The sequence below is a fragment of the Malus sylvestris genome, chromosome 12, assembly GCF_916048215.2.
Source record: "Malus sylvestris chromosome 12, drMalSylv7.2, whole genome shotgun sequence".
Taxonomy (NCBI): Eukaryota; Viridiplantae; Streptophyta; class Magnoliopsida; order Rosales; family Rosaceae; genus Malus; species Malus sylvestris.
Window position 1 is genome coordinate 10,826,285 of NC_062271.1, and position 25,012 is coordinate 10,851,296.

Genomic DNA, 25,012 nt, shown 5'->3' on the forward strand with positions numbered 1-25,012 from the left:
GGTATAACATGGCTCACTGACCTTTTCAATAGGATTCTGAAAACGAAGAAGATGCCAAATGAGTGGCGAACGAGCACTTTGGTGCCTATCTACAAGAATAAGGGCGATGTACAAAATTGCATGAACTATAGGGGTATTAAGCTAATGAGTCATACAATGAAGCTCTGGGAGAGAGTCATTGAGCATAGATTGAGGCAAGAGACACGGGTTTCGGACAACCAATTCGGGTTCATGCCAGGGCGCTCAACCATGGAGGCAATCTATCTCTTACGAAGATTGATGGAACGATATAGAGATGGGAAAAAGGATTTACACATGGTCTTTATAGATTTGGAAAAAGCGTATGATAGGGTCCCAAGAGACATTCTTTGGAGGATTTTAGAGAAGAAAGGAGTACGAGTAGCATATATCCAAGCTATACAGGATATGTATGAAGGAGCAAAGACTGCCGTAAGAACTCATGAAGGACAAACCGAAAGCTTTCCCATAACTGTAGGATTACATCAAGGTTCATCCTTAAGTCCTTACCTTTTTGCGTTGGTAATGGATGAGTTAACAGGACATATTCAAGATGATATTCCTTGGTGTATGCTTTTCGCAGACGATATAGTGTTGATAGATGAAACTCAGGAAGGGGTAAATGCAAAGCTTAACCTTTGGAGAGAAGTGTTGGAATCTAAAGGTCTTCGCCTAAGCCGATCAAAGACAGAATATATGGAGTGCAAGTTCAGTGCAAATGGAGGCCAAAACGAGTTAGGGGTGAGGATCGGAGATCAAGAAATAACAAAGAGCGACCGTTTTCGTTACCTAGGATCTATCTTGCAAAAGAACGGAGAATTAGATGGAGATCTCAACCATAGAATACAAGCTGGATGGATGAAGTGGAAGAGTGCATCAGGCGTGTTGTGTGACCGCCGTATGCCACTAAAGCTCAAGGGAAAATTCTATAGGACGGCAATAAGGCCGGCGATGCTGTATGGCACAGAATGTTGGGCGGTGAAGCATCAACACGTACACAAAATGGGTGTAGCGGAGATGAGGATGCTTCGTTGGATGTGTGGGCACACGAGAAAGGATAAGATTAGGAATGAGGATATCCGGGGTAAAGTAGGAGTAGCCGAAATTGAAGGAAAGATGAGAGAAAATCAGTTACGGTGGTTTGGACATGTGCAAAGAAGGCCTACTGACGCTCCGATTAGAAGATGCGACTATGGAACAGAGGTTCAGGGCCGAAGGGGTAGAGGCAGACCTAGGAAAACTTTGGAAGAGACCCTAAGAAAAGACTTAGAGTACTTGGATCTAACGGAGGACATGACACAGGACAGAACACAATGGCATTCTAAGATTCATATAGCCGATCCCACTCAGTGACTTGGATTTTCCAAGTCTCCAACCGAGAAGTTTTCCTCACTCGGGAAATTAAGGAAACACTACCTCAACCTACATGCTCCACTCACAAAGTTTCAACATACAAGCTTCAACAAAAGAAAATTCAAAGAACTTAGCGAAAAAGGCTTTGGTGTATTTAACACAATACGTTGAAATGAAGGAAAACTTATTTATTGATATCCCCGATAAGTTACAAATATTTACATATACTTGAGTCAAAATAAACAAACAAGAGGGAGCCTTCACAAAGGTTGCTTAGGAGAAGTCTCAGCAGTCGGTAGAGCCCCAGAAAGAGAAGGCACCGGAGGGGGATCATTCGGAGCCTCAGTACTGGACAGAACCCTAGAAGGAGGAGGCATCAGAGGTTGATCATTTAGAGCTTCATTAAGCGGTACAGCCCCAGAAGACGAAGGCAATAAATGCCTTTGGAACAAACCCACAAATCTCTGATGATCAAGTAAAACCTGACCATCAGATTCCTTCATCTGGTCAAGCTTCCTCTTCATGTTTGTAGCATAGTCATGTGCGAGCCGGTGCAACTGTTTATTCTCATGCTTGAGCCCTCTAATCTCATGTTTGAGACTCATCACTTCAGCCGCCAATGATTCAACTTGGCGGGTTCGAGCAAATAGGCGTTGGGCCATATTAGACACAGAACCTGCACACTGAACACTGAGAGCCAGAGAATCCTTAACAGCCAACTCATCAGACCGTTTGGAAAGTAGTCTGTTATCTTTGGGAGTGAGAAGGTTCCTGGCCACTACCGCAGCGGTCATATCATTCTTCATCATGGAATCCCCAACGGTAAGAGGACCAGTAGGGGAGACGAAGGATGGGCGCCATATGTTGTCTGGAGAAGGCGAGGCTGCCTCTTCAACAAGGTTCAAGTCAAAACGACGGTCGGAGGGGCCAGACATTTTCAAAGGTGTTGAAGAGAGAAGAGGTCGGACAAATCAAGATCTTAGAAGTGCAAGAATGGAGCTTCTACTGGTGGATATTCAAGTGTGCTTTGGAACTTAATGTCAGCCCCTATAAAAATCTGCACTCGACGAAGCTTCAGAAATCGAAGAGGTGCCTGCTCAGAAATCGAAGAGGCGTTTGCTTTCTCAAAAGCTGGGCTGCTTAGAGACCACGAGGGTCGATCTCAGAAATCAAAGAGGCTTGCTTTCTCAAAAGCTGGGCTGCTCAGAGACCACGAGGGCCAATCTCAGAAATCGAAGAGGCACCTACTTTTCCAGCCTTGTCAGCACCTGTCACACGCACACTCAGCTTTGCGGAAATTATGGGCATTCTGTCGAAGATTTATGGCGAAGTAGAAAGCACACGAATCGTACTGTTCAATCACCCACTTCCCACACGCAACAGTAGCTCATGGGTACCACAGATAACTTTGCCAAAGTTCTCTGACAAAGTTGAGACACGTGAAGCTTGCAGCTCCCACTACATCGCTCTGACCAAGAAGGGTAAAAGAATAGCAAATAAACAACACTAACAAAGTTTAGACACATAAATTTTGAAGGTCTAGCTACCATATTATTACCCACAAGGGTAAAGGAACAGTACCACTGCTGGATAATTGGAAAGTCCCGGTGTGTCAACCTCTAGCAAACATGCCCAACCTTTACTCACATTCGAGAAAACACTCCCAACAAGATTGTTTGCTCCAAAATCGAAGAGGCACCGCCCTCCGAATCTCGAGAGCCAGACTCCCAACATGATTACTTTCTAAAAAATCGAAGAGAGGGTAAAGGAACAGTACCACTGCTGGATAATTGGAAAGTCCCTGTGTGTCAACCTCTGTACTTCGTGGCAAGGTAGATTAGCAAACATGCCCAACCTTTACTCACATTCGAGAAAACACTCCCAACAAGATTGCTTGCTCCAAAATCGAAGAAGCACCGCCCTCCGAATCTCGAGAGCCAGACTCCCAACATGATTACTTTCTCAAAAATCGAAGAGACACCGCTCTCCGAATCTCGAGAGCCAGACCCCCAGCAAGATTGCTTTCTCAAAAATCGAAGAGGCATCGTTCTCCGAATCTCGAGAGCTAGATCCCCGACAGGATTGCTTGTTCAAAAACCGAAGAGGCACCACTTTCCCAACTTCAAGAGCTGGATCTCCTTGGATAAAGCTTGTCTGTAATCTTCACACGCAACATCAGCTTTCCAGATACTACAGACCACTTTTTCAAAGTGCTCTGACAGAGTTAAAACATGTGAAGCTGGCAGCTCCTACTACCGTGCTATGACCAAGCAGGGTAAAGGAATAGCATTATTACTTGATGTTAGGGAGACTCCTATATATGTCGACCTCCATCCCCAATGGACAGGCAGACTTGCAAAAATGCTCAACCCTTCCTCTTATCTGAGAGGGCACTCCCAACGAAGCCTTTCGAAATATTCAGCTTTCTTTCCCCCTGATAACACCTCTGTAAACAAGCTATACTAGAGCAAGAATATCTCATATCATCAGGGTTAAAAGCAAGAGTATCCCATATCATGCTTTTTCCCTGTCTTTTCCTTTGGCCTTGTTCTTACCTGCAAGACAAGGAGAATGAGAGCAATCAGTCAGCACTTGGAATCAAGCTTCCAGCCAGGAACTGACTGCCTGGAACCCCTTACCTGATTACTTACCTGGCATTGCTCTCGAGTACTCATCTTCAACATCTTATGCTTCCAGGGAAGATACCGCATCTGCCTGAGGAACAGATAGGGCAAGTGAGCAGGATACAAGGAAGCATGTGGAGACAAGCGTAACAGCACACGTGCCGATACATCCACTACTCTGTCAAAAGCAAAAGTATCCCATATCAGCAGGGTCGAACGTACTCTAGATTTGATGGACTTGTTTTGACCCTCAAATTCTTCAGTCGGCCTTATACTCTGGAGGAAACCAGAAAACCCTCCAGCCCAGTTCAAGAATAAGCCTGTGGAAAGTTACTTCTTCAAAAGCAAAAGTATCCCATATCATCTCTTCTCATTTTTCTTCTCTTTATCCTTCATGCTGCCTGCAAGATAGGGAGAATGTGAACAATCAGCCGGAGCTCTGATTGCTTACCTTGTCTGTCACCTCTTTCAGCAGATCCCCTAGCTCGGCGACTTGGGGGACTCCTACTACATGGTTTGTATCGCGCTTGACCAAGGCTGAAACTACAAGTAAGCTTCAAGTGAAATTGATACATTACCTTGTGCATCTCCACCAGTTACAGATACCACCCCTGGATGGAGGAAGAGTACTTCCAGAGAAGATGCCACATCTACCTATGAGACAGATAAGGCAAGTCAAGACGATACCACACTCCGGTACTTAGAAGTTTCGTGGTTACGAGATCATTCTCCCACAATATTTCCTAATGTCATTTGTACTAAATCATTCACTTGTACTCACTAAAGGAGAGCTTGAACCTATGTACTTGTGTAAACCCTTCACAATTAATGAGAACTCATCTATTCCGTGGACGTAGCCAATCTGGGTGAACCACATACATCTTGTGTTTGCTTTCCTATCTCTATCCATTCATATACTTATCCACACTAATGACCGGAGCAATCTAGCGAAGATCACAAAAAGTGACCGTTTTCGCTACCTAGGATCTATCTTGCAAGAGAACGGAGACTTAGATGGAGATCTCAACCATAGAATACAAGCTGGATGGATGAAGTGTAAGAGTGCATCCGGCGTGTTTGTGTGACCGTCGTAGGCCACTGAAGCTCAAGGGAAAATTTTATAGGACGGTAATAAGGCCGCGATGTTGTATGGCACATAATGTTGGGCGGTGAAGCATCAACACGTACACAAAATGGGTGTAGCAGAGATGAGGATGCTTCGTGGGAGGTATGGGCACACGAGAAAGGATAAGATTGAGAATGAGGATATCCGAGGTAAAGTAGGAGTAGCCAAAATTGAAGGAAATATAAGAGAAAATCGGTTCCGGTGGTTTGGACATGTGCAAAGAAGGCCTACTGACGCTCCGGTTCGAAAATGTGACTACGGGACAGAGGTTCAGGGCCGAAGGGGTAGAGGAAGACCTAAGAAAACTTTGGAATAGACCCTAGGAAAAGACTTGAGTACTTGGATCTAACGGAGGACATGACACAAAACCGAGCGCAATGGCGTTCTAGGATTCATATAGCCGACCCCACTTAGTGGGAAAAGGCTTTGTTGTTGTTGTTGTTGTTGTTACTTTTCATAAGAAAGGAGGAGGCTAATTTAGTAGAATCATTTCTGGAAAGAATTTCCATTTGTTATTCGTCTTTGTTTTGAATCCCAAGGAAAGTGGTGGATTAGTTATGAGAGATTTTATTGGGAAGAGTAGTAGGCTCACTTGGTTAGTTGGAACTCTGTTTCTCAACCTCAATCAAAACGGGTTTGACCTTTGAGAATATTTGATGTGAGGAATATTTCTTTCTGGTCAGTTGGTTTTTGGGATTTCTTTCATAGCAGAACTCTCTGGCAAAATTGGACAAAAAGGTTATATGAATTGCATGAAAACAGTTAGGCTTGTTCAGGGTCTGATGTGGTGACTTCTAAGTGTCCTTGGGAGGCTATTTCCTGAGAATATCATGACTGCATCTTTCATTAAAATTTGATGGCGGATTCCCTTTGATTCAATCCTTAATCTTGTTTTCTTACCTTGGAAAAGATAAAAGATCTTGGTTCCTGATTCTTTGGGTTTTCTAGCAAAAGCACTTCTTTGAGAATTTGATTGATGGCTCATTTTGTTTCCTATCAGGGAAACAATATAGAATTTTATTGACGGGTTCATTATTTCATTATCAGATTTTAGGGTTTATGGTTCATTGTTTCATATAAAAAAGCCCCTTTGTGCTGTTATGTTGATTCATCTGTGCATTGCAGTTAACTATTTACACGTTACTTGCAGGGTAGTTCCAGATAAGAGTGAAGTAGACATGAATGAGCTCTCATTTACTGAGTTAAGAGATAAACTACTCGCCCTAGATCCTCTCGACAAAGATCACGTTGCAAAGGTTAACCAAGCTGAGGCTGAGTTCTGGAAGAAGTTGGAGGGATACAGAGTGGGATAGAGTGATGAAATTTTGGGCTTTGATTGTGGTGGTCAACAGTGGGTCTCAGAGACTTGTTTTCCAGCAGGAACCCTTGCCAAACCAAGCATGAAAGACCTTGAATACATAGAAGGTATAAAGCAGCTCATCGAGAAGAATGAGATACCTGCACCTGCTCCAATAGAGCAGCGCTGGACAGCCTGCACTAAGAGCCCCATGAGTCCAGCTTCAAGCACAAGAGAGGATGATATATTTTCATGGGTAATTTCATGAACCAATTTTTCCCATATATCTCTTGAGTTAATCTTCCACTTAGTGGGAAAAGCCTTTGTTGTTGTTATTGTTGTTGTATCTTTTTGAGTTAATTCTTATCCATCTTTGAATCGGAAAGCTGTAAGAAAGTAGTGTTAAAAGATGAATCAGTTGTCGAGCCTGCATACAAGAAATTTTTAAGTGATACCTGAGGCTTTGGATTTTTTATTTTTTTTACATGATCATCCTCTCAATCTCTGAAACCTAAAAACTATCACTTCTAAGGTTTCCTCACAAAAATGATCCCCAAGTAAATTGGTGCAGGTTTTGGAAAAAGTATAGTTGAGTTCTTTTCTCTAAATATAGGAGGGAGGGTTCATTTATATGTCTATGTATGGTGGAGGGGGTTTCATTAATTATGCATTGGCCAATTGAGGGTCAGTTACGAGTTAGAATGACAAGTAGAATGCTAGTGTTGAACTAGTAGACAAGGATTGTTAGAAGTTTTTCATTAGCCAACTGGAGGGTCAGTTGTGGTTTAGAATGATACAGTTGCCTAGTATAATATGTTTGCATCCTGTAAACAGACGCTCTCATTGAATCAAATACTTGAGCTCTGATATTCATAGTTCTTCATTTTACTAATGAACCTTTAGTTAAAGGTTCCCACCAACCAGCATACAATGTTCCATTAGATGGGATTTCATGACCTCGGTAGATCTTGGTTAAACAAATCCCAACCAAGTTTGACCATGCTTACTGGGCACAAGTTTATGTGTCTATATTAGTTACTATGAGAAAGTTCTTACTAGTTTATAAGCAGACTCTCAAAACCCAGTAACAAGAAAACAGAATTGCAAAGTCAATGAAATGAAATTGAAACAGAGAAAGAAAGCAAAAGTGAGCAGTCATTTAAGAACATGATGAAAAAAAATTTGTTCCCTATCATGCCATATAGCTCTAGTAGTACTTTGATGTCTTTATTTGATCGCACTTGCAATGTATTCCAAGCCAATAGAATATGAGGATTAAGGAAAGACAAAATTGTTAAAAGGAAGGATAGACATTTGGCATGTATGCTTATAAAGGGCTGAACAGAACTGGTATCATCACTTTATTGTCCTTCAGCTCCACAAGAGAAAATCTTTCTAGATTAGATGATCGATCAAGAACAGAGAACAATTTACCTGTACTTCTGGAGGCATTCCCTGTAGAGATCTCGAACGTGTTGTATGGCTTCAGCACTGCTATATTTGAGTGTGAACTTCGGGGGACCTTTCCATTTTGATACAGGGTTACATTTCACAACCACAACAGTGTCGGTATATGGAATGTAAAGGTACTTCACATGTTTATTCTCGGATAGCAATTTCCTGAGGATGGAAAGAAAAAGATTCTGTAAACAAACAGATCCTGTACCAATCAAGAGAGAGAGAGAGAAAGAGAGAGAGAGAGAGAGAGAGAGAGAGAGAGAGAGAGAGTATTGCAGCTAAGCCTCACTTATCAATGACTTCTGAGATTTAAGAGCCACAAGCAATTTTGGTGTGTGCAGTGATCAACAGTTTCTAGTTTTCACCACATCGTATTGCTCGAGTTTAAAAGATGAAATCCAGTCAAGGTATCACATTACCAGCCACTACAATCAAACAACTTTGAGAAAATAATTCAATTATCTTCCAGCACTTAATCCCAAGTGTTTTCGCCATCCATAAAAAATGTGTAAAACCCTACTATCAAATTTTATTAGATTGTTGGCTCACTCAATACTTTTCAGCTTCCCATCAACTAGTTGCAATTTATAAGTGTTACTCAGGAGATATTTATGTAGTTATTTTTCTGAGTGGAATACAAATTGATAATTCTACCAATGAAAGCAATAAAGAGTTACTTATGATTTTTCTTGATCTCTGCCATGGTTGACTCATAACTATTTAGAAAGAATCAAAATCACCTAATGCCTCTCTGTATCTTAACTAGATAACTGATCCTCTCCTTTTTTCCCTACACTTTCATAAATACAAAAACATCCGAAAGTATCCACACATCAGTATCCTTTTACAGTTTTCCCAATAGAGCAGTACCTTAAAAATGAACTGAACTACATTCACATATATATATTTCAATCAAAGTATAGATAAATCCCAATGTGAAAGCAAATCCCACCTGCAAAATGCCACCAATCTGCTGCTCCCTAATGATAGGAGGGAAAGTTCTGTAGAGTAATCCCATGTTCCTGAATCCCATCCACCAAATCTGGGCTTTTTTGTGCTTGGCGTTTTCCGGAAAAGGGAAGGAGTAGTAGGTGGCGGCGGCGCTGAACAGGACGAGGGCGGTGTAGCCCAAGTACTTACGGAGCTCGGAGGCTGTGGAAGATGGTGCCGGCGATGAAAGAGTGGATAATGCGCGTGTGGAGCTTACTTGGGTCAGTGGGTTTTGCGGGACGGTAGTGGAAGCGATGGCTCTCAGCTGGTTGTGGTGGTGGAGGGACTGGACGGAGCGTCTGAGAGTTTTATTTTCGTTTTTTCACACAACATGGGGGGGACGTCATTGTAGCAATAATTTATCAATTTTAACTCCATTCCATTGAAAGTTTACCTAAAAAAAAAAAAAAAAAAAAAAAACCCTCTATTGAAACAATGGTTTTTTATCTAAAAATTCACGATCCTTGATTTTTTAACTTATGATAACGTACAGTTATGATTATTTTCGTCAATTCTGTCAGAATTCTGTCAAAATTATTTATGTTGGAATGACCATTACTACAATTGGATTAAAATTAAAGGATCATTGCTATAATTAGATTAGAGTTGAGGAACTATTGCTCTAAATGGATTAACATTGAGGGATCATTTCATCAATTGAGTTAAAGTTAAGGGACAATTATTACAATTTTTTTCACTTGGTTTTCCATACTTGCCCCTTGATTTAGCCTCACTTGCGTGGTACATGACTCATTTTGACGAAAGTTTTAACAGAGTTGAGGAAAATGACTATATATGCACGTTTTATGAGTTAAGGGACCAATGATCATGAATTTTTAGTAAATGAACCATGTGACGAACAATCCCTATTTTTCACTGTGATTTCTTTTACGTTGGTATGAGTTGACGATTTTACTTGGTCAAAAGTAGAATCTGATGTGGACGTGGTTTTCAGTTTTCAGTTTCATTTTCTTGGTTTCGTACTAAATTAATACTCTTCGCTATGAATGTGTGAGAGCGTGTTAGACTTGAATCAAATCTGTAACGAAAAAATTACGCTATGTTAAAGTACGTTAAATACGGGTGTTTTGTACACGTGCATACAAATTTATAGTATCAAAACACTTTCAAAGAGGCAAATTTTGTACATTTTAAATTGTACAAAATCCATCCATCCAATCCCATTCCTCAAAAAGGGATCCGTGTTCCCCCATCTCATCCACCAATCAATTTCAACTTTTCCTTTTCCCGGTTTCACTCTCCACCACTCACATCCTTTCCTTCAATGTTGGCAACCAATCAGAAATTGACTTCATTCTCTCTCTCTCTTATATTATTTCAACGCTCACCTTATTTCCTTCTCATCCCTCACCTATCTCTTCGTTCTTCCATTTTCTTCTGCAAAAGACAGTGAGGCTGGAAGGCCAAGGACCAACACACATGCATGCCCAATTTCCTTCACCTCTCCCTCTCTTGCATAGCGCAATAACTGTGCATCTATTTCTGACGACATATCGCCATCTTTGGTGAAGGTAAGCTCCGAGACTCCTTTGAATTTCTTTCCACATAGTCTACATTACCTGGCTAGTGATTAAAAATGACTTTGGTTAAGGTGTTAGCAAGAAAAACAACTCGAGGGACATTTTCCAAACTTCTGGAAACTTCAAAAACTGTGGTCATTTGGCCACTTTCTAGCCATTATTCGGGCCAACCTCGTGCTCTAGCCATTATTCGGGCCAACCTCATGCTCCATCAATCCTTCCAAGGGTATGAGTCTCTTCTCTATATTCCTAACTTCAGAATAGCTTTTGAATCACTCATTTTGGTTAACTATCAAATTAGAAATTAGCCCTGAAAGTTTGGAAGAAATTTTGCACATTTTTCAACAAGAGCTCGTGACCATTTGGCCACATTCAGACCAAATTTCCGATCAACACCGACCACGTTTGGACTTCTAGTACGTATGGTCGATTCCCTACATTTCTAGCTCCAAATGGGTTTTCACTACCTCGGAGATCAGAAAATACCAAAGAGCGACCGTTTTCGCTACCTAGGATCTATCTTGCAAAAGAACGGAGAATTAAATGGAGATCTCAACCATAGAATACAAACTGGATGGATGAATAGGAAGAGTGCATCCGGCGTGTTGTGTGACCGTCGTAGGCCACTAAAGCTCAAGGGAAAATTTTATAGGACGGCAATAAGGCCGGCGATGCTGTATGGCACAAAATGTTGGGCGGTGAAGCATCAACACGTACACAAAATGGGTCTGGACATGTGCAAAGAAGGCCTACTGACACTCCGGTTTGAAGATGTGACTACGGGATAGAGGTTCAGGGCCGAAGGGGTAAAGGAAGACCTAGGAAAACTTTGGAAGAGACCCTCAGAAAAGACTTAGAGTACTTGGATCTAACGGAGGACATGACACAAAACCGAGTGCAATGGCGTTCTAGGATTCATATAGCCGACCCTACTTAGTGGGAAAAGGCTTTGTTGTTGTACAATTTGAAGGGTGTAAAAGGGGCTAAACTTGGGAGTGGCTAACTGTTGTAAGTCTGGGCAATTGATTCACTATGTGCAAAGAGAAATGCCAGCAACATTATTGTCAAACACGACCCTATATTCTTTCTGGTTCTTGGCACATTCATAAGTTGGGATAAATTATTATACAGTTGTTTATAGATTAGATACTGACCTGTAATACCCATGGCCCTATATTTTCAGTCATGATATCTTAAATACCTTTGAAAAATTACAAATTGCACTATTTCCCTATAGAAAGGAAACCAAAGGGGAAAACTACAAGTCCCCTGAATTTAAAATTCAAGAACGGATGCTAAGGTGATGACATTTTATGTGCACATGATACATTGCTCCTTCAGCTCATCAGATTATAGTGCGCATGTTTTGTGTTATTTATCGGTCTTTCAGCCTCCGTATGGCTAACCAAACATTGAGAACTTCACATTTCTCCATGATAGAAAAGACAGTCCTGCTTTCTTTGCTATGACTAAAATTTGGTAAACAGTAGCATCATATAATCCATTCATTTGACACTGCAAGGAAACCAAATGCTGAACAGAACAATGTATTTATTCGCCCATGGATTTAGACAGAGAAAAGGGTGGCCTTAATGCACTTGGGGAAAAAATGTCCTCTTTCACTGTCCACTTCTAATAAGATCCAGAGGGCAGACAAAGAACTAAGAATTGGCTCGGCCTTCAAAAAGATTACATATGCATGAAACATTTGTAACTCATTCACTCCACTCTTAGCTACTTCTTGCATTGCATATTTCCTTTTTCTTTTTTATTCCTTCCTGTTTGTGCCCCACGGCCATGTGAATCTATTCTTACGTCGCACTTAAGAATAGAGCTTATTTAAAAAAACTTGGCCTAGCAATACCCTGATATAAGCTTTTGACTACACCGCGTACAACAATTAAATCAGTTAACACATGTAACAGATTCAGAACATGATTTTCCTCAGAAACCCGAACACCAAACAATCAAAATCAACAAATTAAATTGGAAACAAGAGGTTCAAAAATGAAATACAGGGTTTTTGGCAATCCATACAGTCAATGTGGATAAAAGTAAGACGAGTTGCAAGTGAGAGACCTGCAGATCTTTCAATTTGACTCCAGCAGCAATTGAAACAAGCAGCTTCTTTCTGGAAAGAAGCGGCCTCAACCGCAAAACTACATCTTTAACTGCACGAAATCAAAACCACAACGATACCATTATCTAGTAAACAACCACAAAATCACCACCTAATCATTCATGCCCCATATATATCTTTACAATCAATGCACATTATTTCAAACAAATCCGAGATAATGGAAAGTGGAAATACCAACTTGAGGTTTGACAGAGAAAATGACGATGCAACTTCAGTCATTCAATTAGATACAGAGGCGTGTAAAAGCAGGGAAAATGGGATGAGATCTAGTGCATATGAGTTGATATGAGTTGATATGATTGCATATGAGTTGATATGATTGCATTCCAAAGATTTGACGTAAGATAGAAGTGTCTGCTGTCAATTACTTGATGCCCTCCCCTCCTTTATCCAAGGACTCCACTAACACTCAAAACTAAAATTTTAACTAAAATTTTAACTAAAATTTAAATTTTAAGCAATTATAATTATAATTTTGCGTGCTAATGAAATACATGTGACTGCTTCCAAAAAAAAAAAAACAAAAAAAAAAAGAAATACATGTGACATGAGGAAAAGTGAAATAGTTCAAATAAGAAGGTAAATAAGAAAATTGCTAGCATTTTTCTATGCAAAATCCTTCACAAGTCTATTCTGGAGTTTATGCATCTCAAAAAGTGTTGTGATTGATAACTGTTGCGATTTTAGTTTTTAATTTTTATTTTTTGTGTTAAAATTGAATAAATATACATAAGAAAATTTAGGAAAGTAGAAGAATAGAAAAAGAATACGAGAGGTGTAGAATAAGGACAAGAATTGTCTGCCCTTCCATTTTCCATGCCCTTCCATGCCCTTTTGTTTTATGTGGTCACGGTTAAGCCACATTAACATTTTATATTATTTTTTTATAAAAATAATAAGACAAAAATAAATAGTAATATAAAATGTTGACGTGGCTTAACCGTGACCACACAAACAGGAGGGCATGGAAGGGCAAGGAAAAAGGGAGGGCAGACAATCCTTGTCCGTAGAATAACTGGAACAAAGATTGACACACAAAAAGAACTAAAAATTAAAAATCAAAAATCACTTTGGACATGTTTGATACTAGGGGTGGGCATTGAAAAAAAAAAACCGATTGAACCGCTCGAACTGCACCGACAATTTGGTTTGGTTTGTTTATTTTTTTTTCAATGGTTAAACCGAACCGCACCGACCTTAGTTGGTTTGGCAATCGGTTCCCAAAATCCTTAAGGTTGGTTAAATGAACCGACCCGCATATATTTAATTTTATTTTTTAATTATAAATAATTCGTGTAATAATATAAATGATTAGTTATTTACAAGTTACCGTGTTTCCACTACATGAAAACAAAATCAGATTAGTTTAAGAATCCCTTTGGAGAAGAACAGGGGCACCATTTGGAGAACACAGCAGTTGTTGCTATAATGCTCTCCTTGGGCTACTTCATTTGTGCTTTCATTTAAGCAATCACTTATATTGGTGTTATGTTCTGTAGCTTTTGAAAGAGAAGTTTATTATGTATTTTCATCTTCGCACAAACCGAAAACCAATCCAAACCAACCCGCAACATTCAGTTAGCCAACTTGATCGATTTTAGACCCAGCTTGATCGGTTTCGGTTTGCAATTTTGGCCCAAACCCGATCCGTACCAACTTGCGCCCGCCCGTACTTGATACATAGGATTCTAAGAATTTGTGTTCATTATTTTCCTCTTTATTTCTTGCCATCTCGATCACCATTTCATCCCTCTGTTTCCTCAGTATGCTTCATATCTAAAACACATACAAAAAACGACGTAGTTATCAACTGAATACTAAAACTTAGAATTTGAACTCGTTGTCAATTGTTTTTGCAGTGATTACTCTAACTTGACACGTTATTACAGCAGAAGATCCACAATTATTTTTACAAGATATACTTCGAGAGAATCAACTTTGTTCACATAGCATTCAAATATACATTCATGCACTGGGAGAGGAAAAATCCACTTCACTCAACCCAATGCAGAAAAGTAGGAGTCATACAATGAGCAACCTGGTACAAATTTTATGTGAATGGTTCCCCAGCATGCAGATCAATTTTACAACTTGTCACGACGCGATGTATGCAACCCTACCTTGGCAAAATTAACATGCGGAAAGCGAAGTCATTGACCCATCTCATGGCTACGCTTTGTTGTAGCAACAACCGCATTCATCATGCTTGCGCGAAATGCGCCCTTCTCAAGCTCATGAATCCCGGCAATGGTGGTTCCTCCAGGTGAAGCAACTTGGTCTTTCAGCTGACCTGGATGTTTTCCTGTTTTCATCACCATGGCTGCTGCTCCATAGAACTTTGGCACAACACAAGAGAAACAGAAATGAGAGATTATACATCAGAGGCCAACAATAGTTCATAATCCTGGGACATCGCCTCAGGTCATAAACAATATAATTTCCATAGGCAAAGCGCATGGCATATCATGAGCCTGCCTGAGGTTTTTGCCCTTGGTGGATAATGGCAACTACTATGATCATGTGGTTTATATACCACTTATTGTTTGTTTAATGTAGCTCCCAATTCTATTTTTGAATTAAATTTGTAACTGGATCTATTTGTGCATGTTTCCCTTGTTTAAACTTTTAATTTTTCACGCATCTATAGAGCAATAAGAATCTTAAACAAAAGATAAATACGTGCTTCTAGGGGTTATTTGCTGCTAAAACAGAGGCATGAGAAAATCCATATGATTGTATAACCCCTCACCATAAAGTGCTCTGTGAATCCGAAAGTACAAGTCTGGAGCTTTCTAGCTATCTTCACTTACAGAAATATTGAATTGTTTCCAAAAACATACATCGAGTACCCAGCATAGACAATCTCGAAAAAAATAATCAGCACAGATTCCACTTACAGCTTGAGAAGCAAGACTCAGAGAAATTTTTCGTGGTAAGCCTGCAGCTACACCTCCATCAGCCATAGCTTCTATTGCTATATACGCAAATGCTGTACCAGCACCACTGCAAAATTGTCCAAGGAAAAAACCACTAAATTTGATGGACTTCTGTCAAGATGCGTCTCTATCCATTCAGTTATTTCTTTTTAAAAAAAATATATAACTCTAATGGTATAATAGTGCCCAGTTTACATGTCTGACCTTTTAATTATAACAAGACATGCACATACCCAATAGCAGCAGCAGCATCAGACAATTTCTCGTCCATTTTCCACACCTTGCCAACAGCTCCAAATAGGTCTGCTATTAACTCACTGTCGTTTACTGTTGCAGCTTCACCCAAGTGCATAACTGTTTGCATGTAATCACACATTGTCACACGGAGGAGACTGCAGATAAAGCTAGAACAATGCTATGCAATTGATCCACATAAATTATGTCTTCGGTAATATAGCAGCATTTCAAGGTTGAAGGAAATGCAATCTGTCTGACAGATGAGAGTTCTTAATGGCATCTTTTAGATCTTTGTTATCCTCGTACAAATTTAAAATCTATGGAATTGGTTTTAATGTTGACAAAACTAAGGCTGAAAACTGGTTATGTAGTTGATTCAGATTGGGAAAGTCCTAACACTGTAATACCTTCTACATGGGCTTAATATATTGATTAAATCCTTTAATTGAAGGAATTAAGGGCTACGAAGTCGATAATTTCAAGAATTGGAAAGAATTTATTTCAGTACAGCACAACTTTATGGCCTAAAAGAGGACAGCATAACAAATGTGAGAACCAGGAACTAGTTGATACCTGTGGCTGCTTCACCGATGACAGAAGCGGTACTAGGGATTACTCTAACAAATCGACAATGACCGGCCCATTCCTGAGTAGAAGATTTGAACAAAGTAATGAAAATATGAAAGCTCAGCAACTTCAATGTAAAAGAATCACCCCAGAAAACTTTACAAAGCATATCACAATAATGCTAGGGAATGAGGAAATTTGTTAAACAAAACTATGTTTTTGTGTAATTTGATTTTTTTTTCCTCTATGGTAACTTCCACTTTTACTTACTAGATACTTGATTCATCATTACCTTAGTAAGAAAGAAACAAAAATGACTTATACGCAAACAAAAAAGATTTGTTTATTAAGTTTATTAAGTCATAAAGATTGATTTTGGAAGATTGGTCAACGAAAAAGGCCTTCCGATTTGTATATCAGTTGCAGTTCTCTCAATTTTTAACAGCATCAGTTCAAAAAATAAAATTGTAACAGTATAACTGGTATATTTTAGCTAAAAAATTTCCAGTGCTCATGAACTACCTAATGATCCAGGCTGAATCACAATTAGATAACAAGCACAATTGATTACTACTGAGTAAAGAGGAGCAATTTAGCAGATCCAGTTAAGAGCCGATGCATAAACTTGTCCTTAAAAACCAGCTTGTATGGGAAGGGTACCCAAGAGAGTTTTTGAACCACTTGAATGTATGTTATTTTTCTGGTCAATGCTTCTTTACGTATCCAACAAAAACTAACTCTTAACCTTCATAAACTTTAAATAAAATACTTATGCTTTACTAAGTTGCTAGGGGATATTCCATTACAAACTGTATACTAAGCATATCGAAGTTTCTAAATATCGCAAGTGCTTTGAGGCTATCCTGCAGTTGAGACTCAATGACGGGCAAAAAGTGTGAAGCTAGAGTGGGAGGATATAAGCTTAAAAAATATCACTTTTTTAATGAATTGATTTAGAAGTTGGGACATCATGATTCACAATTTAATGCTACTGAGATTTTAATACCAACGCATTGATGTAACAAGCTGCCAATTTCATTTAACAGTATACAAACCTGTAGAGCTTTCAATTTGTGTCCCACAGCAAGCGACACAAGAAGTTTATTTTGTGAAAGTAGCGGCCGTAAGTCCAGGATTACTTCCTTAACTGCATATCCAACAATCCAATATATGATCAAAAGGACAAAACAAACCAATTTCATACACTTCTATGATATTCAATTATTTAGGGTAAATATGATATTTTTGGTCAAGAGGTTTCTCATCATTTGATTTTGATTATAGTTCAATAGAGCATAGGGTACTTTTCCAAGGTCGTTTCAAATCCTCTCACCACCCCCTACCCACCCTCTCCCTCCTCTCCTTCTAAATTCCACAATGTGTGGAACGGATCTACCTAGCAATTTCAAAAGTTAATAAAGATTATCAATGTTCAACAGTGTTCAACAGAGCGTTACTAAGAATGCAGTCAAAATTATTTCAGGAGAGTAATGGCATTGCTTGGAAGAGATGAGTGCAAGGAAAAACTATTACAGAGTAAAACATGGTGGATATCTTATATTCATATATGTACTGGAAAAGGAAACGGAGCAAAGGAAGGCGTACGTATTTGAGGTTTCACTGAGAAAATGATTACATCACACTCTTCAGCTACCTGCCCATGATATTAACGAAAAATAAAAAGAGAAAGGGAACTATTAGAGCAGTATAATGAGATGGAAGCAATACAAAAGCTAATTAAGGAATCCAAGTTTCCTAACAAATGAGCAAAGAATTTGTTTTGTTCAGCAACTGAAGACTAATTTATACTTGGAGCAATGCAGCAATACAGCATTAACGAAAAATACTAACAGAGAGGTAACATCTGCAAATATTAGGATGCATAACCCGTAAAACATGTTCGTATAGCAAGAACTGCAGCAAAACCACCATGATTGTATCTCAAACAGCAAAGTTGCAGGTTTAAAAAGAAGGGCACTTCCACATGAAATCATTTTCCTTTTGGGTTAGAGGCTTAGAGCTACATACATGCTTTTTTACAAAGTGTATAAAAATTGAATTACATTGCTACTAAATTACTAATTTATACTACATGAGCATTACAAATTAACTAATTAAAGGATTTTCAAATAATTCCGTTCAAGTAGTCATTTACAAATCCCGCTTTCTAGTGCGAAGCATTTCTATATAATTTAGCCTAAATCCATCATCAAGAGACACCAAAGCATACCAACTAAGAAACATGGATGTACCTGATGATTGTTCTGATAAACCTGAATTCCAACAGATGTAAAATCCAGCCGGCTTTCTGGATTCCGGTGAGCCGTGAAAATTCTAGAAGGTGGTAGAATCCCCTGGTTGACCAATCCGATGGCCACACTTGCTGCCAAGTTACCAGCTCCAATGAACCCCAAATTGAAGGCTTCCTTGTCAATTGGTTTGACTTCCACTTCCCCACCTCCTGCCATTTGATTTCTTCTTTGCCCAAACCCAGTGCTTCCTTGTTCTCGGCAACACTTGAGTCTGAGTTAGTCTTTTGTTTAGGTCAATGTAGTTTCAGTTCAAACTTCAAGGCAGACCCAAGAGATAAGTTGTTTCTCCAGAAAAGAAAAAAAAACACTTGGAAATTCAGGACAAAAAGACAAGTCCTTTTTCTAATGTCAAATAACCAAGTAAACTATGAAGTACCAATTTGACATTTTTTTTTTTTATAGAGAAATTAAATTTTGTAAACTACATGACATGAAATTGGTAATTGGATTATTACTTGATTTTTAATAAACGTGCTCATTTTCTATTAGTGATATCTTATTTGATTTGCTAATTTAATTTACAAATTTAGTCTCTTTAGCATTACTCTTTTTTATCTGACATCTCCAAGTTGGAGACTCCAACACCCTCCACAAATACAATACAAGTTTGTTAACCTACGTGGACAAAAATTAAAAGTGTGAAACGCTAAGGAATAAATAGCATTTCAGAGAGGTGCGACTCTCCTTCCTCAACATATAGGGACTAGGGAGGAACATTTCATGCATGAAATGATAGAACAGAACGGTCGACGGCTACTTGGATTGATTTAGGTGGCTCAATGAGATAGGAAAGGGTGAACAAAGTAATTGTCAAACTTCATCACAATTTTGCACTCTAACAGACTCTACAGATTTTAACATTACTAAATGAAGGAGATGGTGGAAAAAAGACAAGACACGTTATTATTACAAAAAAAATATTTGCGGAGTTGAGTGGGGAGTCTCTGGGTATGGAGAGTTCAAGGTCCCAAGTCTCCGGGTATTTGCCATGTCAGTTGGAGATACTTTGTTACTAAATTATTTTTTTTGACAAGAAAAAATAACTTCCTGCCTGACCAGTTAAGCAAGGAAGAGTAGAGTTTGATGTGAGTCATTTGACTCGTTGCTTTCTAGCTGCCTTTATTGACAACAAACAAAGGAGGAGTCAAATATAATTAATTGAATTTTTTAACACATGGGTTCCATTAACAACCTATAGAATAAAAACTACAATTAATTTTGATTATTTTTTAATAGTTCACACATTCATTGGAAAAGAAGAGAATTTAGCACTTGTATTCAATTTGCCACATCAGTCATCAAATAAAATTTTGACATATTATATTTGACATCTCCTTTGGAGATGCTCTAAGCATATTGCTATTTTCAACACTTTCAAATCAAGGAAAAACTACGAATGTACGATAGCATACCAAAATCCACATGGCACACAACCCACAATTATCCGATCATATCCCACAATTATTCCCCTTGCTTTTTTTGCCGTTAAATTCTAGCAAATTAATCAACCAACTAGCTGCAACAGATTACTTCTCCAAGTGGTTTGAAGTTGTACCCCTAAGGGAAGTTAAGAAGGAAACTGTCGTCCGCTTTATCAAGGAGCATATCATCTATCGATATGGTGTGCCTCGCTACATCATCACCGATAATGGAAAATAGTTCTCTAACCCACTCGTGGACGAACTCTGCGAGAAGTACAAGTTCAAGTAGCACAGGTATTCTATGTATCATGCTTCGACCAACGATCTTGCAGAAACATTTAACAAAACGTTGTGCAACCTCCTGAAGAAGGTGATCGGCCGAACAAACAGAGATTAGCACGCAAGAATAAGCAAAGCACTTTGGGCTTATAGGACAACACATAAGACTCTACTCAAATCTTAAAGAAAAGAGTTGAGAAACTTTTATACCTTTGAAGCACCTCTTTGCTTAGCAAAGGATATTCACCCATGTGAGGGCATTCTTTCCTTAGTCTCCTTGCTATTTGGCTCCATGGATGTGGATGGAGGAGTATTGCTTCTTGATTCCATGACTTCTTGGATATGGATGAAGGAATGGATTCTCCAAGTTCCTAAGAAAGGGAACCTCTAAGTTTCCACACCAAGGAGAGCATTGAGGAAGAGATGAGTGACCTAGGAAGAGATGGATGCTATTCCATTCTTCCTAGGTGGCTGGCTTCTTAAGAAAAGATAGAGCTTTTTGAGGTTTTCTCTTTTCTCTCTAGAAAACCCTTTTGAGGGAATAAGTTATAATTTCCTTTCTATAGTCATTTACATTGAGTGGCATAATTGAAATTAAAACCAATTTTCCCTTACACTCTCTATGGCCGGCCATGTGGGTTCATTGGGCTTTCATGCCCTTTGTGTTTTCATGCCATTAGGTTCATTGGGCTTTCATGCCATTAGGTTCCTTTTAGTGAGGCAGTGAGTGATTAGAACTCTTGAAATCGATTGTGAATTAAAACTTACTTTTCAATTCTCCCTTTAGTGATTATATACCTTTAGGGCTTCCACAAACCATGAGTGACACCTAGCAGTATGTCATGGCTACCCAAGTTAATCAGAAGATGTGGAGAACCTATTCAGTTTGGGATTACAATGCAATACGGTCTTTCTCTAATACAATACTCTTGACCACATTGTTTGGTTTGATAGTTTATTCATGTCTACTATCCAATGTGATTCTCTTATTTATATGATTACCTTGAATGTGATTTGGAACGAATTCCTAAATCTCATTCATACTCTGGCCAAAGATTCTTAATCATATCATAAAGTATTCTCCCTTGTTTATACCATACTTAGGGCCTTCATATTTAGATCTTGTATAAATACTCGGGGGACTCAAATGTAATTATGTAATAAATGAAGGGGCAAACATGTAATAAGTGAGGAGCCCTTACTCTATAAAAGGACCCATCACTCTCCTCATTAAGGGAGGCCAATTCTTAGGCCATGGGAAGAGCTCTCTCACCTTCTCATCCTCAATCCTCTCAGAGAAATACAATATCAGTATGGACGTAGCCCAAACATTGGGGTGAACCATGATACATCTTGTGTTATTTACTTTCTTGTAGATTCACGATCGGATTTACGTTGTTCCAAGACCTCCGATTTTGTGCATCAACATTTGGCACCGTCTGTGGGAATTGACACGAAAAGTTATGTCGGTTCTCTTTCATTTTTTCACCTCCACCGTGAATCTGCAAAATCACAAAAACTCAAAAACCCAATAACCTCTCTCTCTCTCTGTCTCGTACTTTCATTTCCTTTCGTCGACTGTTCACCAATTGAAGTCTAGTCAAATCCATTGAAATCATCAAAGCAGCAGCAGCAGCAACAGCAAAAGGAGATGTTAAGGGACGAGTCGAGCTGCAACACTTACAATTATGACGACATGGCTCTGCTGGGACGCCCGCTACGTCCAAGAAGGTGGCTTATTCGACTGAGCAGCAGCAGCAACAGAAAGCAAAAGCTTGGATCAGGTAAAAATGGGTAAGGGTCCAGCCACTGTAAAAACGATGGCTGCGGTCTCTGTCTTTCTATTTCTTCCTTCATTCCAATGGCTGCGGTCGCTCTCAGAAACCCTGGGTCCAGGCGCATCCTCCCCTACTCCTCGCATATCTACTTGTATAGCCTAGGATCGATCGTCGCTGCCGGTTCTCCAATCCCCGACGCTACTTTCGAAAATGACTGATCTCGCAGAGCACCAACTGGGGTTTTAGGGCTTTAAGCGTTAGGCTGCGTTTGTCATATCACTTTGCAGGAAAGAAAAGCCAGATCAGATAAAGAAAAATGTTTCCCATGTTTATGCAGAAGCTAGACAAGGCTGAGGCTCTGAAGCAGTTGCGGAGCCATGTCGCCATGTTTGGGGCTTGGGTCGTTGCGATCCGAGCCACCCTATATGTTCTTCACCTCCTCTCTAGGGAAAAAGACGAGCTCAAGCTTGAATTTTAACGGCCATCTCGTTCTATGAGCGACAAGTTTTTCAGGTCTAAAGTGCAGAAGGTTGGGAGCTCAAAGAAGTGAGTGATGCTGGGAGCTCAAAAAACGATGAGAGAGAAAGAAAGAAGATGAGAGAGAATAAGAAAGCAGAGATACTTGATGATACGAAGGTCCTCACAGTCGGGGCAGTCGCCGACCCAGATCCCATCTCCTGCGAATACCACGGGAAAAGCAAAAGCGGAGATAAGATTCTTTTCTTCTTATTAATTATATTATCATTCTTTGTCTGCCATCTGCAAAAGGGAAAAGAGAAAGTAAAAGTAGAAAGCAAAAGAAAATAAAAAGAAGCAGACATAATTGTGGTGGTGATGGCATGCAGAAAAGGGAATTATAGGCGTGACCCATTGAGCAGAAGGTCGGATTTATTTTTGACTGATGTGATTTATTTTTCTTATCTTTCGGAGACATCTATATAAACCCCATCAGAGGGTAATAAAAAAAAGAAAAGGACAAGCCCAAAATAATGGGCTGGAATGTTATGTGGAGGGTAAATGCCCATATGCCCAAAAGAGCTAGGTGATCAAAAGTACATCCAGTACTACAAAAAATTATTCAGTAGCCTGCCACTATTACCACCAACCAAGTGATCAAAAGTACGTCCAGTACTCCAAAATTATACATGAGCATCACTCATGTCATTCATACTTAAACATTTCATGAGTATCACTCATGTCAATCATACATAAACATTCATGACCATCATTCATGTCAACATTCATGAGCATCACTCATGTCAACATCCATGAGCATCACTCATGCAATCAACATAAACATTCATGAGCATCACTCATGTCAATCAGCTTCGAAAGCTTCATTTACAGAGCTCTAGCTTCAAAAACTTCATTTACAAAAGCTCCAGCTTCGAAAGCTTCATTTACAGAGCTCTAGCTTCAAAGCTTGAACTTGCAAAGCTTCACCTACAAAGTTTTAGTGTAGGGTATACAAATACCGCATCCGAACAACCGCCACTTTGGCCCATACATGGATTCAATTTGAAGTCTCCAGCCAATATACCCTATTGACTGAAGACTTAGGGGACTACATTATGTACCATATATTGAGCCTCAACTAGGCCTCATGAAAAATACTTGGGGGACTTTAGCCTATTATTTATCTATTGAGGAGCAAACCTTTATTCTATAAAAGGGACTCCCTCACTTTCATTAGAGAGCATCGCTGTCTGCTAAGCAACCGCTTCGCCGCGAGTATCAACTATAGCCCATCATTTATGTATTGAGAAGCGAGCCCTTATTCTATAAAAGGGACTCCCTCACCATCATTAAAAAGCATCACCGCCTGCTGGGCAACCGCCTCACCGCGAGCATCAACTCTAGCCCATCATTTATGTATTGAGGAACGAACCCTTATTCTATAAAAGGGACTCCTTCACCATCATTAGAGAGCATCGCCGCCTACTGAGCAACCGTCTCGCCACGAGCATCAACTCTAGCCCACCATTTATGTATTGAGGAGCGAGCCCTTATTCTATAAAAGGGACTCCCTCACCTTCAACACCACAAGCCAAGCCAACCAAGGCAACATAAGCCACAAGTAGAGCAGCCTCGTAACATGTGCTACTTCTGGTTGAGCATCATTTTAGATTGGGCACCGTCTCATATCAAATATCAGTTCTAGAGGACGTCTAGTTACTTCGGCCCACACATGGACTGAATTTTCAAGTTTCTAGCCAAAAGACTCTCTTGACTGAAGACTTGGGGGACTACTGTTTATACCATACTTAGGGTCTCCGTATTTAGATCTCGTATAAATACTCGGGAGACTCAAATGTAATTATGTAATAAATTAAGGGGCAAATATGTAATAAGTGAAGAGCCCTTACTCTATAAAAGGACCCATCACTCTCCTTATTAAGGGAGGCCAATTCTTAGGCCATGGGAATAACTCTCTCACCCTCAGAAGCTCTCACCCTCTCATCCTCTAAGAGAAATGCAATATCAGTGTGGATGTAGCCCAAACATTGGGGGTGAACCACGATACATATTGTGTTATTTACTTTCTTGCAGATTCACGGTCGGATTTACGTTGTTCCAAGACCCCTCCGGTTTTGTGCATCAACATCCCTCAAACGGTTTGAAGGTTAAAGATCCCTTGTTGTGCATTCACTTGCCCCTATGGCTAAGTGGCTTAACCCCAACTATGTCGTGGACACCATTTGACGAAGTGACTTTGACATAGTCAAAGATGAAGGATCTAACCATAAGACAACTATGATGCCTCAGGTCAAATGACTACTTTTTATTATCCTAACCATGAGTTTTCATGTGACATGAGTATGAGAACTCCTTGGTGATCGCGTTCAGTGGGCTCATTCTCTATTGAGCACTTACATGCTTGTCTTGGTGTTAGTCACACCAATGACTCGAGACCAGTCACTCTCTCTAAGAGAAG

At 39.6% G+C, this 25,012-nt stretch overlaps 2 protein-coding genes and 2 long non-coding RNA genes across 5 annotated transcripts; 2 read left to right on the forward strand and 2 right to left on the reverse strand.

Annotated features, from left to right (window-relative positions):
• The first annotated feature begins 10,178 nt into the window (after nt 1–10,178).
• LOC126592493 (uncharacterized) lies at nt 10,179–11,552 on the forward strand. The gene is made up of 2 exons (XR_007612656.1): nt 10,179–10,398; nt 10,479–11,552. It is a non-coding gene; the product is annotated as an uncharacterized LOC126592493 (long non-coding RNA).
• A 779-nt stretch (nt 11,553–12,331) lies between these two features.
• On the reverse strand, nt 12,332–13,444 carry LOC126592494 (uncharacterized). The gene is made up of 2 exons (XR_007612657.1): nt 12,722–13,444; nt 12,332–12,578 (listed from the first exon to the last, which is right to left on the reverse strand). It is a non-coding gene; the product is annotated as an uncharacterized LOC126592494 (long non-coding RNA).
• Nucleotides 13,445–13,924: 480 nt separating this feature from the next.
• On the reverse strand, nt 13,925–18,916 carry LOC126592488 (pyrroline-5-carboxylate reductase-like). Of its 2 annotated transcripts, XM_050258172.1 has the most exons (8): nt 18,540–18,916; nt 17,893–17,941; nt 17,343–17,434; nt 16,294–16,366; nt 15,717–15,837; nt 15,445–15,550; nt 14,668–14,883; nt 13,925–14,323 (listed from the first exon to the last, which is right to left on the reverse strand). In XM_050258172.1, exons 1-7 carry the CDS (start codon nt 18,753–18,755, stop codon nt 14,698–14,700), a joined length of 843 nt encoding a protein of 280 aa, XP_050114129.1. In that variant the 5' UTR covers nt 18,756–18,916; the 3' UTR covers nt 13,925–14,323; nt 14,668–14,697. The 2 variants fall into 2 exon arrangements, with proteins under 2 accessions (XP_050114129.1, XP_050114128.1); XM_050258171.1 differs by lacking the exon at nt 13,925–14,323 and having other exon boundaries at nt 14,470–14,883.
• Nucleotides 18,917–22,393: 3,477 nt separating this feature from the next.
• Nucleotides 22,394–22,569, forward strand: LOC126592491 (mitochondrial import receptor subunit TOM6 homolog). Its single transcript, XM_050258178.1, has one exon. The coding sequence runs from the start codon at nt 22,394–22,396 to the stop codon at nt 22,553–22,555; it is 162 nt and encodes a 53-aa protein (XP_050114135.1). The 3' UTR covers nt 22,556–22,569.
• Nucleotides 22,570–25,012: the final 2,443 nt, after the last annotated feature.